A 15,652-nucleotide genomic window follows, 5' to 3' on the forward strand; every position below is an offset into this window, starting at 1 on the left:
AATTGATTCATACTGTGTATTTCTGTTTAAATTTGCATGTTTTTCTTTTTTTTCATATTTTAAAAAGTCATCTATTTGAAGTTCCCTGGTGGCTCAGTGGGTTAGGGATCCAGCATTATCACTGGTGTGGCTTGGGTCTCTGCTGTGACATGGGTTCAGTTCCTGGCCCAGGAAATGTCCCCAGGCATGGCCGAAAAAAAAAAAAAAGATCATCTATTTGCTACATGATGTTTGTGGCTGTAGTTCATTCACTTTCACTCCTATATTGTATTCCATAATATGATATGAACTTACCAGAAGTTGTCCTTTCAAAAAATAGAATGGATAAATAACCATTGAATCTCAGTGACATTCCACAATCAAGCATACATTTCTTGGTCATATGTTGGTGAATAGGCTGGAATAGCTCTGATCATCTCAGCTGAGTTTGGGGCCAAGCCACAGTTTTGATCCACATCTATTGCAATTTTCTCATTCTTCTGGAACCAGCAGGCTCCCCAGGGCACATTCTTCTGCTGGCAGAAATTGCAGCTTCTCAGGGAGGGTGAACAGAAACAAACAGGGCTTTTCTAAGGCTCACTGTCACGTCTGCCCACATTCCACTGGCGAAAACAAGTCATATGAACACCCCAATATCAGTGAGGCAGGAAACCCTACTCCCCCTTTGAAGACTGGGAAAAGGAGGACAGTAATCTAACCTTCTGTGTGTTCATTTCAGTTGTTTCCAGTTTATGACTATTTTAAACAGTGCTGCCACTATGAAAATTTTGATTATGTCTCCTGTTGCACATGTATAAGTGTTTCGTCAGGGTTTGGGTCTAAGAGCTGAGCTTCCTTTTGGGGTGTAGAAGATAATATCAAATGGTTTTCCAAGTGGTTCTACCTTTTCTTTTAAATTATAGTTAATGGTTTTACCTTTTATATCCACAGTGGATCAGTGCTTGGTTATTGCACTAATCCACTGCTACTTTTGAATTTTGTGTATATTTAACACAGAATTGAATAGTTTTAGAAGTATGTCTAAATTTTTTTCTTCCAACCACTCCACAGAATGGAAGGTGCTGTCAGTGCTCAGGATCCACTAACCGGTTCAACTTATGTTCACTTGGCAGATTTGGTGCAAATGCCAAAGTTGTGCATTTCCTAGGACAAATCAAACCGTGGAATTATACTTACGATCCTAAAACAAAAAGTGTCAAAAGTGAGTCCCATGATCCCAGTATGAGTCATCCAGAGTTCCTCAGCCTGTGGTGGGACATCTTCACTACCAACATCTTACCTCTGCTTCAACAGTTCGGCCTTGTCAAAGACACTCCCTCATACGTACACGTGGTAGGTTCTGTTTTTTTCTTTCAGGTAATTTAACGCTGTATTTTTTAAAACTTGGTAGACAAGTAGAGATGGAATATTTAGTGTTATTTTGAACAAAGAGATAAGTAAAACTTTGTAGAAAGAAAAAAGTCCTTTTATGGGGGAGGAATATTACCAGTAAAGATTAAATCAGAAGTAGATTTTATGGCAAATTTTATTAGATCTGAGAGCATGAGACAGGTTTTCAGAGGCATTTAAGATATATATAGGCACATTTAGAGGCATATGTAGATATATATATATAGTTAGAAGATATATAGAGGTATATCTTATAACTATAAAATTCTTAGCCCACTGTCCTGCCTGAAAAGAGATATTAAGATTATTCCTAAAGTAGTGGTTTACAAAAACAAAGGATGCCCTTTTCATGTTTTAGAAACTGCAAATATTTAAATATACCTGTTTAATTTTTGCCATCCTGCTTAGAAGAGTGCATTTCCTTTGAAAACTACAATAACATGAACACACAACAATTTTCTAGAATTATTCTGATTTGCCATGTTGTACTCCTGTGGTTATAAGATCTTGAAAAATAAATATCTTTATAAGAGGAAGATGACATATTAACATTTATAGTAACAACCTGCTTAGCATCTTTTCTTAATGTAAAGCTTTTCCTCTGAGGTTCTATTGGAAGAGGATGAGAAATTAAAGTTTCAGGTTACATATTAATATACAAAGAATAAAACTGAATGGGTGAATTGTAGCAAGTCTAACATCAGTTAATTACCTTGCTGTAATTACAAGCAACTATAAGAGATCCTTCTCTTTGCTCTGGTATAGATTTTACCCATTTCACTTATGAGCACTTGTGCCAAAATATAAAAAAAGAGAAAGCTAAAGTAACACATGCTTATATTAATCGCTGTATATGGATCATGCAATAATACTTAACACAATACCTGGAACATTGCCTGGCACATAGTAAGTACTTAAGAAAAGTAATCTTTTTTTTTTTTTTTTTTTTTTTGTGTCTTTTTAGGGCCACACCCACAGCATGGAAGTTCCCAGGCTAAGGGTTGAATTGGAGCTGTAGCCACTGGCCTACACCACAGCCACAGCAATGCCAGATCCCAGCCGCTTCTGCAACCATGTTACACCACAACTCACAGCACCTCTGGATTTTCAACCCACTGAGCAAAGCCAGGGATGGAACCTGCATCCTCATAGATGCCAGTCAGACTGGTTTCCGCTGAGCAACAACAGGAACTCCCAAGTTACCTATTCTCATTTAACCCTTACAACCACTCTGTTAAGCAAGTATTATTTTTGTTAATATCCCCTTTTTATATATTAAAATTAACTGAGGCTCAAAGAAGTTACCTAACTTGTTAGTTATGTAACAGATTAGTTAGTGGCAGAACTGGGACTCATATCCAGGTCTAAGAGACAGTTATCCTTATGAAGAGTATTGTGAGCAGAGGGCTCTTAAAGAGTCCCCTTGTATTACTCCTGTAGCAAGTGGAAGGTAGAGGCAGGACTAATCCAAAGGAAGGACTTATGTTGCCTCAGCTATAATATAATATAATCTCATAGAACCTACCCAAATACCTTGGAGTTCCAGGATATTTAAATATGTACATATAGACTTGTACTTTCACACATATATAGCAACAAAAACAGGTGATTAGAGTTCCCGTCATGGCTCAGTAGTTAACGAATCTGACTAGGAACCATGAGGTTGCAGGTTCAATCCCTGACCTTGCTCAGTGGGTTAAGGATCCAGCATTGCCGTGAGCTGTGGTGTAGGTCGCAGACTCAGCTCCGACCTGGCGTTGCTGTGGCTGTGGCACAGGCTGGCAGCTGCAGCTTCGATTTGATCCCTAGCCTGGGAACTTCTATATGCTGTTGGGTGTGGCCCTAGAAAAAGAAAAAAAAAATCAAAAAAAAAAAAAAAAAAGCAAGTGATCAAACATTTTTTTCTACCATTTTTTCTGTTAAATGCAATACCCGTATGTATTCATATGGCTTCCTTTTTCCTCTAAGATTTCTGGTACTGTCACACCTAGAGCGTTTTAAAGGATAGCTTTGATACTGTTTCAGGATACAATTGAATTTAATTGCCCGCCTATACGTAACAAGAATTGAATGTAATATAGCGTAGGTTTGCTCCATTTCCTACACATTTACCTTGTTCCTTCTACGACCCAGGGACTGAGGGTTACAAACCAAGGGAAGGTGAAGATGGGACGTTCAAAACTAAGCAAAGTAAATTAACAGAAACCATCAGAATAGATGCTTCTTGGTAATAAGCTTGAATAGGCAGATAAGTTTGGTGTATAGTCTCAAGTTGTTTAGCTCTTGCTTTTATACTGTGACAGTTATGTGGTGCGGCTCTCTGCTTAGGTTCTTTCTGAAGTGTAGCCTCTGAGGTATCACTTTGTTTAAGTTCTCAACCTTTCTGAGCCCACGCAGATCAAGAACTTATCGTGAGACTTGTGTTCCCTTGTCCATCAATCTTACACTTTCTAATGAACTGTTGCAGCTTTCAGACTTGGTCTATACACTGGCTTTCTCTTGTGGCTTCTGTAGAAAGGTATGCAGAACTTAAACATTAACCCTACCCAATTAATTTGTTCTCCCAATGTTTTCACCAAGTCAAGAAGTCTTCATTTTGTTAGGAAAAAAAAATCATACGATCCTTGTATTTCTGTGTCTTTTATTGTTTGTTTTGTTTCATGTAATACTTTTTAGTTTTTGCTACTTTGCATGATAATTCATCCTGGCTTTTCTCACCTTCAATTTATTGCAGTCTTTAAAATGATCTTTCAGCTCTAAAGGAGTCTCTGGTTATCCTCTCCTTTCTAGGAAAATGTCTCAGGAGCCGTATCACAGCTGTCCCTTGGGGAGGTCCCAGCTACCACACAGCCTTTTGTATCCTCAGAAGAACGGAAGGAGCGGTGGGAACAGGGCCAGGCTGATTACATGGGAGCAGATTCCTTTGACAACATCAAGAGAAAACTTGACACTTACCTCCAGTAGAAACACTGCCATTTTCCCGTGGACACAGGCACTTGTCTCTGATACTTAGTTTCTTAAGCTGGGTTAAGAAAGGTCTGTTAGAGTTGCTAGAGGCTTTCACTAAAATTCATCAGATGTGGGGATTTTGCAGGACAGCTGGTGAGATCTGGGCAAAAGTTGTCAGGTAGCAGTTCTGTTAAATGCACGACAATGTTCTGCTTTTTAACCCTAGGCTAATATGTCAGAAAATCTCATTTATGTAGATTGCCAACATATGTGTAAGGGAAACTCAATCTTAAGCTGTTAAGATGGCTCTATCAGCTCTTAAAATGTGCCAAGCCGGGCTCCAAATCACTCTCCCTTCAGAAGGAGACACGGTATCTGTCTCTTGCTTGCTTGTTGTACTCTTCACTAGACCTGTATTTTAGAACTGCCCAGAGGCTGCCAGAGTGATTGTAATTCTGCTTTCAGGTAAAGACAGCCTACAGTAACACTGCTGAGTGATTCATAAACATCAACAAATGGTGTTGACCCATTTTATTTACTATTCTTAGTATCTGAAGATGTTCACCAGTTTTGTGTACAGTAAGACGGCATGCTAAAATGCATTTGTTCAGTTCTGTATATCTGAAAACAACAGTGTGTTCCCTGATGCTTACCTGCAATGGCACCTTGTATGAAAAATAAAGACTTATTGACATATCATAGTTGTCTAATTAAATTAATGACTCCCACTCCTCTTGGCCAAAAAAAAAAGCATTGGGGAATTTTTCATAATTTGTGAATTTGTGTTTTAAAAACCAGTGTAGGAGTTATTTTGTAGTGTAGTGGGTTGGGGATCCAGTGTTGTCACTGTAGGGTCTTGGGTTGCTGCTGTGGCACAGGTTCGATCCCTGGCCTGGGAACTTCTGCATGCTGTGGTCATGGCCAAAAAAAAAAAAAAAAAAAAAAAAAAAAAGTGTAAAACTTGACACTGGGATATATGCTTTAAAAGTTGGTTTCTGGGAGTTCCCGTCGTGGTGCAGTGGTTAACGAATCCGACTAGGAACCATGAGGTTGCGGTTTCAGTCCCTGCCCTTGCTCAGTGGGTTAAGGATCTGGAGTTGCCGTGAGCTGTGGTGTAGGTTGCAGACGTGGCTTGGATCCCTAGTAGCTGTGGCTCTGGCGTAGGCTGGCGGCTACAGCTCCAATTCAACCCCTAGCCTGGGAACCTCCATATGCCGTGGGAGCGGCCCAAGAAATGGCAAAAAGACAAAAAAAAAAAAAAAAAAAAAAAGTTGGTTTCTGGATATCTAGAGATATCTGTATCTAGTGTTCTCCAGTGATGGTGACGGATCTGATCTGATATATAGAGAAAAGGGGGATCAAATTTATCTTCACCCACGTTTCATGTCAGTATTACATAGGTATTCAAATTTTAGAATATTGTAACCTTAAAACCATCATAGGTCCAGTCTCTAAACATACTCAATAATCTTTCAGAACTATTAGAATCAGTACCTGAACCATTGTCTTGTAGTGTTTTTTTTTCCCATGACCTAAGATGATAGAAGTATAAAGCATATTTATTAAATTGTTCAGATGATTCTAGATTGCAAGGATGGTAAGCTAGCAAAGGGTAGATCTAAAAATGACTTCTTAGTTGGGTAATCAGAAATCATTCTATTGAAGAAAACAGGAGAGAAGACCATGACAAGAAGAAACCTTAGAGGTTTAGTTGGCCAGAAGCTGCAATGGCTTTTATCACCTAGCCTTCAAGGTCACCTTCCTTTATTTCCACAATATCCTATTGGTTACACAAGTCAGCCCTATTCAATAAGAGTGTGAATGAATACACAGGGGTATGAAAACCTGGAGGTCATAATGGATGGAGGCCACCTTGGAGGCAGGCTACTGGAAGTGCTTAAGAAGAATCAGGATTTACCTAAAATTGTAAACTGAAATGATAAATGATTTCTGAAGATAAAGTAAGCTACAATTATTTGGACTGGTGGAGAATGAGTTGCTATGATCTTCAAGTGCATGAGGCACTGCTAAAAACAAAGATTTAAATGCCTCCATGTGTCAGATGCTGTGGTACAAAGACCCCTCAAGATACTCCTAGTTCAAGGACCTCTGCATCGAGGGATAAGAGCTGAACTCTTTCCATGAGAATTCAATGCATAGAAAACTAACTAAACTGAAATTAAATTTATTAGTGTAATTTGCAAGTCATACAAATGAGTATTTCTGGATAATCTGTGCCCAGTTTCAAACTTCATTTCAGCCCTATGTTGCTTTCACAGCCTTAGTCATAAATATATGTTTGGTTTCAAGGAAATACTTGAGCTTAGTCCAGAAATTACATCTACCAAAACATTTATTCAGTTATCTTAGTTTCACATCAAACACAATTTGGGTTGACATACGTATTTAAGACAGATAACACTGAGTAATTTATTCAACAAGCACTTATTAGGTACCAACCATATCACATATGTGACAGGCATTAGAAATATAGGAATGTGCAAGACACGTAGTTCCTTAATCTAGCAGGAAACAAGACTGAAAGAGAAACTGACAAATATAATTGTGAAGTATGCTAAATAAAGTACACTGACAACAGGGAAAGTCCAACCTTAGGGTGGTCAGGAAAGACCTCCTATAAGATGCTGATTAAGCCAGAGAGAGAGGCTGTGGGATCACCAGAAGGGAGTGAGGGCAAAGAAGAATATTTCCTTCAGAGGAAATTGTGTGCACAGGGTGCCTGGAGCAGGTGAGAACTTGGTGGAAATAAAGGTTTTCAAGAATGGAGAGGTACACCCTGGTTTCATAGGCCAAGGTATGGGCTTTGGATTTTATTCTAAATTCTATAGAAATTGATGAAAGTTTTATTAATTTATATTTAACTTTTATTAATGGGAACTTATATACACATAAAAAGGTAAGCAGAATAGTATAAAGAATCCCCATCATCCAGCTTCAACAATTGTTTCACCTATATCCCCACTAAACTATTTGAGAGCAAATCCGTTAAAAAATTTTATAAGAAATATTCCCATATTTATCATAAAACATAAGGATAACAAGTAATCACACCAAAAAAAAACCCTATTAATTCCAAATGTCCTTTGATTATTTTGTTTTATTTCTACCTTGATCTTATCAGGATTCAAGGCCCATACAGTGCAATTGGTTTATATGTAACTGATTCACTTTGTGTTTCCTTGCCCTCCCTTCTTATTTGTTGTTTCCTTGCAGCTTATTTATTGAAGAAACAAGATTGTTTGTCCTGAAGTCTCCCATGTTCTACATTTTACTGATTGCAATTTGATGTTTCCTTGTATTCTGTATTTCTTAAAAACCAATCAGATTAAGGTATGCTATTTTTTGGCAATACTTTATAGTGTTATTAGGTACTTCCAAATCTCTGGTTGTCTTGTGATGTTAACTGCCATTGATGATCACTGCCTAGATACATTATCTCATTGGGGTTGCAAAATGCAAATCTGCAAAATGGTGATACTCTCACTTATTAGCTGAAATATTTCTATATATTTTCATTCATCAATAGTTCAATTATTCTAATGTTAAGTTTCTACTAAAAGGGCAGGATAAATGCTTCTTTCCCTTCACTCACTAATTAGTATGTAAAGTAAGGAATTGGCTTTTAGCATCCTCCAAAGGTGGTTTGTTCTAGTACCATTATGAATTGATGAATTTTAATATAATTTGTTTCAATCTGTTGCAGTCCTTCTTAAAGAGGGTCTGAATGTCTTTTGTGATTTATATTTTAAGAATACTGCTTTTCAGCTGATGGAAAATTAAATGAGGACCAGAGTTGATAGGAGGGCAAGTTAGTTTACCATAGTGGTCCTGGAGAGACAGTGGCAATCCAACATACCTTCCACCAGGGTGAAGGCACTCAAATTGCTGATGGATTGGATATGAAGAGAGAGGAAAAGGGAGTTAATTGAAAACCAGAGGCTTGAGCAACTAAGTCTCCAACCCAGCTGCTCTTGAAAATACTGGAGACTTAATTAAGTAGTTTCTTGGGCCTCATCACAGTATCTCTACCCCAGTAACTATCAAACAATGACCGTGACCCAAATGACATTTCAAAACCACCTGATACGTCCAGAAAGTATTTATACTAAATACAACAGGGAGTCAGTCTTTAGCAGAAGATGCATGGAAAGGTCAGGTGTTTGTTACACAGCAGAGGATTCAACTTCTAATTAGTAAAGGCTTTCCCGAAGATAATCTCAGCTTCTCGAGTGATATAGGAAATATTATCATAAAATCTCTAGATATAAATATATTTACCTCTTTAATGTTACTGAGACTTGGAGCATTAAGCTAAGTAAGACTTGGCTTCTCCTTAAATAAAAGTATGTCTCAGTTTGCTTTTTTCTCTGCTTACTATTACAAATAGATTACAATTTACTTTTATACTTGGGTATGTTATTTGATAACTTATTTTTCTGAGTTTCTGATGCTGAAATTCAATCTCCTTTAAGTGAAAGCAATCTGTAAGAAAGCAAAAAGAGGAAAGACAGTATTTATTAGGTATTTGTATCTCAATTTTCATATCAGTCCTATAATGTATATATTCTCATTTTGCAGATAACCAGAGAATAAGAAAAATAAATAATCTGCAAAAACCTTTGATTCAGATTTGTGTATGCTCTAACTCTAAAACTATGCCCTAACTCTAAAGCTATGCCCTGAATGAAACAATGTATGATCAAAACAAAGGAGATCAGAGAAATGGGCAGACATCAGAGTAACCTCCATATATGACCAGAAATATAAATGCCAGAAATCTAGGAAGTAACAAAATTACATCATAGAAAAGCTTTCATATTGCTTGCTATGAAGATAAGGACAGTGGCCTTTAAATAGAACTTGGAAAATACTTTTTTACAGAGCCTTTCCTAAATAGGTTGCCTGAAATTGTAATACAAAAATAAAGTTAAGAAAATCCAGGGATAGAATTAAGTCATGAATTTTGGTTTGGATGCAGTTCAGCTTCACAACATAGACTTTGTATCATAAAAGCCTATACAGAATTACCCTGTTTTCTCAAATATTTTATTGGCTCAGAAGAGGCAAAACTTCTGTGACTATACTCTTACTGTGATGTATTCATGGTCAACATTCCCATAGAGGTAAGGGTTCCTTATACCTATACTAAGCTGCTTGATTCTTCTGATTTATTCCCTGTTCACTTTTAAGTTTCTGAGGTGACTTTGTTGATGTCCAGTCTATCAGCTACTTCTCACTACTGTTTGCCTAAAACAAAAATAGGAAAAAAGTCAAATGTTCAATAGTAGGGCCTTTGAACACTAGTCTTTCTCTACTGAGCCAAGTATATGGACTTACTGAAATCCATAAATCTAATTTTGGCTTCTGGGCCCGTTGAGATGAACAGAAACCTAGTCTTCCGATAACAAATGCTGCCTTATTGTTGTGGCCATGTAATATGCAATCTGAATAATTAAGTGTATTATATGGAACTCTTCATCTGTATCATAAGAGATCACAAGATTCAAAGCTTTTTTTTAAACAATTGAGGAAAGGTATCAAAGCATCAAACTGGGGGAGGGGTGGGGAGAATTAATCATATCACCTGGTGTTAACTGTTTACTTACTCCCTTCGGTTTTCTAATTTTTAATACAATATAAGAAAGGAAAGCGCCACAGTGAAAAGGCTTTATTTTAAATAGTATATAGCAAAGGCTACTAACTTTTGGAATCAGAGTGACAAGTTTACCATAGGAATAAGTACATAATGTGCACAAAAGTCAGTGAATTAGACTAACAGATTTCCTTTCCTTCCCTGAACTTCCAAGGAGATGCCTTAATTAAGGTGAAGTATTAATAAGCAAAGTTGTGTAATTATACTGCAAAATCTTTTCTAGGGAGCCCAAAATACTAGGCCACTTAGTAAGATGTGTAAATAGACAACTCAGATTATAAGAACATACATTTGTGGAGGAGATCATTGTATCAATTTGCTTACACAAAGGTCAGATCCACAGCTTTGGAGGTTAGCTCCAAGTTGTAATCAAGGTCTATGATTAATGCATAAAGTGAATGTTTATCTAAATTCCTGTTTTCACCTGTATCTGCAAGAAACATATTAAGTGTCCTTCATTAGACCATTTCTCATATATACTTACCTTTATCAATATATTGATACCAATGCAAAACTTCTTCCAAAAAATCTACCATAAAGGAATAACTCTTTTCTGCCCTAACAAAAAGAGTAAATTATCTTAAACATTTGGGAAACTGTATCCTAATTAAGTTTATCTGCCTTTATTTTTTAAAATAAATTTTATTGTAGCTGACTTAGAAAGTTGTGTTAATATCAGGTATACAGCAAAGTAAATCATTTATACATATAAATATATCCATTCCTTTCAGATTTTCCCATACAGGTTATTACATAGTATTGAGTAGATTACCCTGTGCTGTACAGTAGGTCCTTGTTGCCTGCTTTTACTTTTAATAAATTAAAATGCTCACAGGACAGCAAACTTATTTCAGACTTCCCTAAAAGATCAGTCCCATCTCTGCTTTAGCAAATAGAGCAATATATACATATAACAATATATAATCTCTTTGATGACTTTGAATATCACATCTGATCACATTAAATGAAATACCTCTTGGAATAGATAGACTGGGTTTCAAATATACAAAGACATGGCCTTGAGTTTGTTTTATCTAACAATCCAAGAAATCATTTTGACATTTGCTTATCCTTCTAAATGAAGTCCCAATGTAGCCTAGTTACTATAACTTTGGTTCAGGTGTCTTATTCCATGTACATTAAATTGTGTATATTATGAAAACTGTACTGTTTTCACAGAGAAATCAATTTTCATACTCAAAGATAGAAACAGGATTATATTTGTCAGAAAATTCTTATTCAGGAAGGCTGAGAGCTGGGAAAGAGGTATTTTTTAAATCTCATTTTAACCATTAAGAGGTCTGATTAGGAAGAAGATGTCATTTACCCTTTCGAAAGCAGTAAATTATTTTGTCTTCATCTAGAAGACTGTTCTCCCTTACCACTCTCCTGTGAGTATTTTAACATGGAAGAAACATTATGTCTGCTTACAGGGTTTCTAATCAGCAGAGCTCCCCCTCTGAAGTAGACATTACTGCAGGGAAGCATCCCAACCATCATTAACAGCTATCAGTATTTTGGGGTCATAAGTACCAAATTCCAGAATGTAGAACCTATAAAGTTACTACATAGTTATTGATGACTTAAATGAAGGAAAACTGTTGCAAATACTTTGTAAGGTAAAGCATTTGAATTCTTATTTATAAGCCAAACATAAAATGTGTCCTTATGGTGTTTGCTCTTTTTTTTTGTTTTTTAGGACTGCACCTATGGCATAGGAAGTTCCCAGGTGAAAAGCTGACTCAGAGCTACAGCTGCAGGCCTACACCATAGCCATAACACAGGATCTGAGCCGCATCTGCGACCTACATCACGGCTTATGGCAAAGCCAGATCCTTAACCCACTGAGCAAGGCCAGGGATCGAACTCTCATCCTCATGGGTACTAGTCGGTTCATTACCACTAACTCACAAGAGGAATTCCAACATCCTTATGTTCTTAATGAATCTTCCTTCAAATACTCATGAACAGAACTTTGGCAAGCACTATAAATGCCTTTGGTATCCCCCAAGAGAAAACATACACTGCCTGAACATAATTCTATTGTTACTCTCTGGTATTAAATATGATTATTTTATTTCCAATCCTGAAGCTGTAATTTAGGGCAAAACCTACAATCCAGAATCTTATTAGTATACCCCTATACTTAGCTATTATTACAACTCTTCTTTTCTCTGGCAGATGAGAAAATAAAAATACTTTAAAACAATATTTAAGACTAAGACATTTAACATAAGATTAAAAATATATTCATTTATTTCTAAATAAAAAAGTCAACCACTTAAATTAAAATTGAGTAAAATTATAAAGAGGTAAGGAGTTCTTATTGTGGCTCAGTGGGTTTAGAACCTGACACATTGTCTGTCCATGAGGATGTGGGTCTGATCCCTGGCCTTGCTAAGTGGGTTAAGGATCCCATGTTGCCGAAAGCTGTGGTATAGGTCACAGAAGCAGCTTGAATCTCGTGTTGCTGTGGCTGTGATGCAGGCCAGCAGGTGCAGCTCTGATTTTACGCCTAGCTTGGGAACTTCCATATGCCACATGTGCAGTTGTAAAAAGGAAAAACAAAAACAAGAGAGAAAAAGAAAAGGAGAAAAAGACAAAAAGACAAAAGAGAAAATGGGTAGGAATATGAATCAATTATTCTTAGTTACTCATAGTACTTTTTATGTACTGTGAGTAAAAAATAATTATATAATCTAGACATTTTACAGAATTGTTATAAATATTAAATGTTCTTTAAAGAAAAAGTACTCATTAAAATTATGGCACTGAGCAAACTATTAATTTTTGAAACTTTTATTGATTTTAAATTTAAAACAAAATCCAGTTTGAACCACAAGTGGAAATACAATGTTTTCAAGATATTCCTAAAGCTATTACTCTACATAATAATGAAACAGAGTTAAGAGCATAAATATAATGTGAACTTTTCATTCCAATGGTTTATATCTTCTTAGGATGAATTTGTTGCTTTCTATTTAATACCAAATTTGTTGTCTTTTATTTAACACCATTTAATATAACTGTACAAAAACAGAAAGGTATTTTCTAAATAACCTGCCAAATTTGTCATTATGAATGTGTTTAAAAACACAAGACTGCAAATGTTTGGGTAAAGCAGCAAAGTCTTCTTTATAGTGAGTTTGCAAGGCTCTGCCTTTGTAAGGGCAGACTGTGGGTTTTTTGTTGTGTTTTGTTTTTTGTTTTTTGCTGCAAACTCTTTCAATACTTAATCTCACTGGAGTATTGATATATAGAAAATTCACGTACTATATTTTATGAAACTCGATCAACCTGATATTTTGTGTAATGCTAGTCCTACAGGGTTAAGAACTTCCCTATTGTTCTTTATGCTAGCAGACCAACCTCAAGTTATTATTCTACTCATCCCTGCAGAAGGGTCTGTTGGTCCTTTTCATCAGCCCTCTGCCTTACCTGCTGTAGAAGAGAAAAGGGACTGGGAAGATTCCTGCTATCTAATCCACTGTTCCCTTGGAGTGAAGGACAAGGCACAGAGAGGGAAGGATTTAGCTGCTGATAAGGTATGTGCTAAATCTAAGATGTGTGCCCTACCCTATAATACGATACTGCCTCCAATTTACTCTTATCTTTCAGTCAAGTCACTTCTAATACTATAAGTAAAATATAAGGTGTTCTTTAATCTGTATAATCAAACATGAAGCTCCTCCTGTTACAGTAATCAGTTTCTTCTTTCTCTGTATTTAAAAAAAAAAAAGTTTCCCTTCAGGAAAAAATAACAGACTTACCTAACCTGATTGATAAATTTCAGCTTTAAATGTGACTAAAAGAGTCATCCAGAATTTTGTGGCAACTACTTTGAGTTTGATTAACAAAAAAAGTAGGGAAAAAATGACTACTTATATAGATAGATATAAGGATGAGTTACTGAAGTTCCAAAATCAAATTCTGATTCTAAACACAACACAAAGAAAATTTTCCATTTAGGGATTAAGATGTCTTTAAAAGTTGAAACAATTTTGGAGGTTATCCAGCCCAACTTCCATCCAGATATCATGCCTCTCACATATATAGTAGTCTTCTGAATTATAAAAATTTATACTTATTTTTTAAAAAACTACATAAATAAAAATTATCTATATATAGAAATATCTATTCAGCAATACCATAATTTAAATATTCAAATCAAATTGGGTAGAATTGGCTCCTTCTCACCCCCACAGACTATATTTACATACTAACACATCGAGTTACATTTAACAAAAACAACAGTACCCACCTGACCAAAATGAATAGTGCTGCAACACAGTCCCTAATTTTTTTTCATGAACATAAAATTGCAAGTCACTTCTGGAAATTTTATCTCAATGAAACTGTAAAAACAACAACAACCCAAGAAACTTGCTAACTTGGACTTTGGTCTTTCAAGATTCTGAATTGTAAATATGGTTTTTGAAGAACCAATAAAATCAATCTCTTCTATAGTCTGTGCACATATTAATCATTCCCAAGGACTGTGAATCCCTTGCATCACAAATGGGGGGCTTTGGTGAATAACCAAATGTGTCCAACATAGAAAATAATTATTTGGTCAAAAGTATAAAAGGTTTGACCTTATTTGAAGTATGAAAAAGCTGAGTACTTGGAAGATATATGAAAATACTCAGCAGAGATAGTATGAAAAGCTGAATAATAAAGTAACTTTTTTTTCCTCAAAAAATTATTTTAGGCCACAGCATATAACAGAACTTATTGCTATTTGAAGTATCATTAAAAATACCTTCATATATAAAAGGAGATTATGTATTAGTAATACTTCTTCACTAATATAAAATGTTATGGCCCCTTTTAGAAGACATACTCTAGACCTCATTTCTAAAATGGCATTTTTCTCATTTCCAAAATTTCTGTATATATCTGATCAAATTGACCTTACCACAAATTATAAATCAATTAGAGTTCTGATTTCATTAATTTTAGCCTGTTTCATTTCACTAGCATTAGTTTTTTTAGTTCCAAAGGCTCCAGCTGCAAGTTCTCGCTTTGTGTTTTGTATTTTCAGCATATTTTCTTCAACAGAGTCCTTCACAATGAACTTTAAAAAGAAAAAAAAAATTAAATTGGTTAAATACTTTTTAGGTAACAATACTTTATTTAATGTTAAAAAAAATTAAGACAATGAAAATGATGTACTATTAAAAAGGATCTGCTTTCTTATAATGTAGCTTTCAAAAATGGTCAATAATAATCTATGAGAAACTGTTTAGCTCTCCTTTTTTTCTCAACAGATAGTGTGAATATTTAGAACATTATATAATAGCTAGAGATGAGCACCACTTTCCCTTATCACTCAATATAGTTTTCCTGTAAAGAATACAGCTGTAAGGACCTAAGTTACATATTACAACTCCAACATCAGATAAGAATAGCACAGGCAGGGAGTTCCCATTGTGGTACAGCAGAAATGAATCCAACTAGTATCCATGAGGATGCAGGTTCAATCCCTGGCCTTGCTCAGCATGTCAGGAATCCAGTGTTGCTGTGAGCTGTGATGTAGGTCACAGATGTGGCTTGGGTCCTGTGTTGCTGTGGCTGTGTCATAGGCCAGCAGCTGTAGCTTCAACTTGACCCCTAGCCTCCTTGGAACTTCCATATGCC

At 35.9% G+C, this 15,652-nt stretch overlaps 2 protein-coding genes across 19 annotated transcripts in view; one reads left to right on the forward strand and one right to left on the reverse strand.

Moving 5' to 3' along the window:
* The window catches only part of GYG1 (glycogenin 1), a 38,428-nt gene extending 33,391 nt beyond the window's left edge, over positions 1-5,037 (forward strand). For 6 of the 11 annotated variants that reach the window (XM_021069595.2, XM_084990024.1, XM_021069598.2 and 3 more), the window contains 3 exons: positions 1,113-1,332; positions 3,857-3,907; positions 4,180-5,037. In XM_021069595.2, the coding sequence (XP_020925254.1) occupies positions 1,113-1,332; positions 3,857-3,907; positions 4,180-4,353 (445 nt within the window). In that variant the 3' untranslated portion in view covers positions 4,354-5,037. The remainder of the gene's footprint in view (positions 1-1,112; positions 1,333-3,856; positions 3,908-4,179) is intronic. The other 5 variants (XM_021069597.2, XM_021069599.2, XM_084990027.1 and 2 more) reach the window with 1 other exon arrangement.
* Positions 5,038-6,673: 1,636 nt separating this feature from the next.
* The window catches only part of HLTF (helicase like transcription factor), a 71,865-nt gene continuing 62,886 nt past the window's right edge, over positions 6,674-15,652 (reverse strand). For 4 of the 8 annotated variants that reach the window (XM_084990021.1, XM_084990017.1, XM_084990018.1 and 1 more), the window contains 2 exons: positions 14,931-15,089; positions 6,674-8,841 (listed from right to left, as the gene is read on the reverse strand). In XM_084990021.1, the coding sequence (XP_084846147.1) occupies positions 14,937-15,089 (153 nt within the window). In that variant the 3' untranslated portion in view covers positions 6,674-8,841; positions 14,931-14,936. Of the gene's footprint in view, positions 8,842-12,795; positions 15,090-15,652 lie in introns of those variants that run through there. The other 4 variants (XM_084990019.1, XM_013992040.3, XM_013992063.3 and 1 more) reach the window with 1 other exon arrangement.

This window comes from Sus scrofa, chromosome 13 (genome assembly GCF_054392235.1).
Source record: "Sus scrofa isolate SSC_HxYL_T2T_F1_AM1 chromosome 13, Sscrofa_HxYL_maternal_Yorkshire_Landrace_v2.0, whole genome shotgun sequence".
Taxonomy (NCBI): domain Eukaryota; kingdom Metazoa; phylum Chordata; class Mammalia; order Artiodactyla; family Suidae; genus Sus; species Sus scrofa.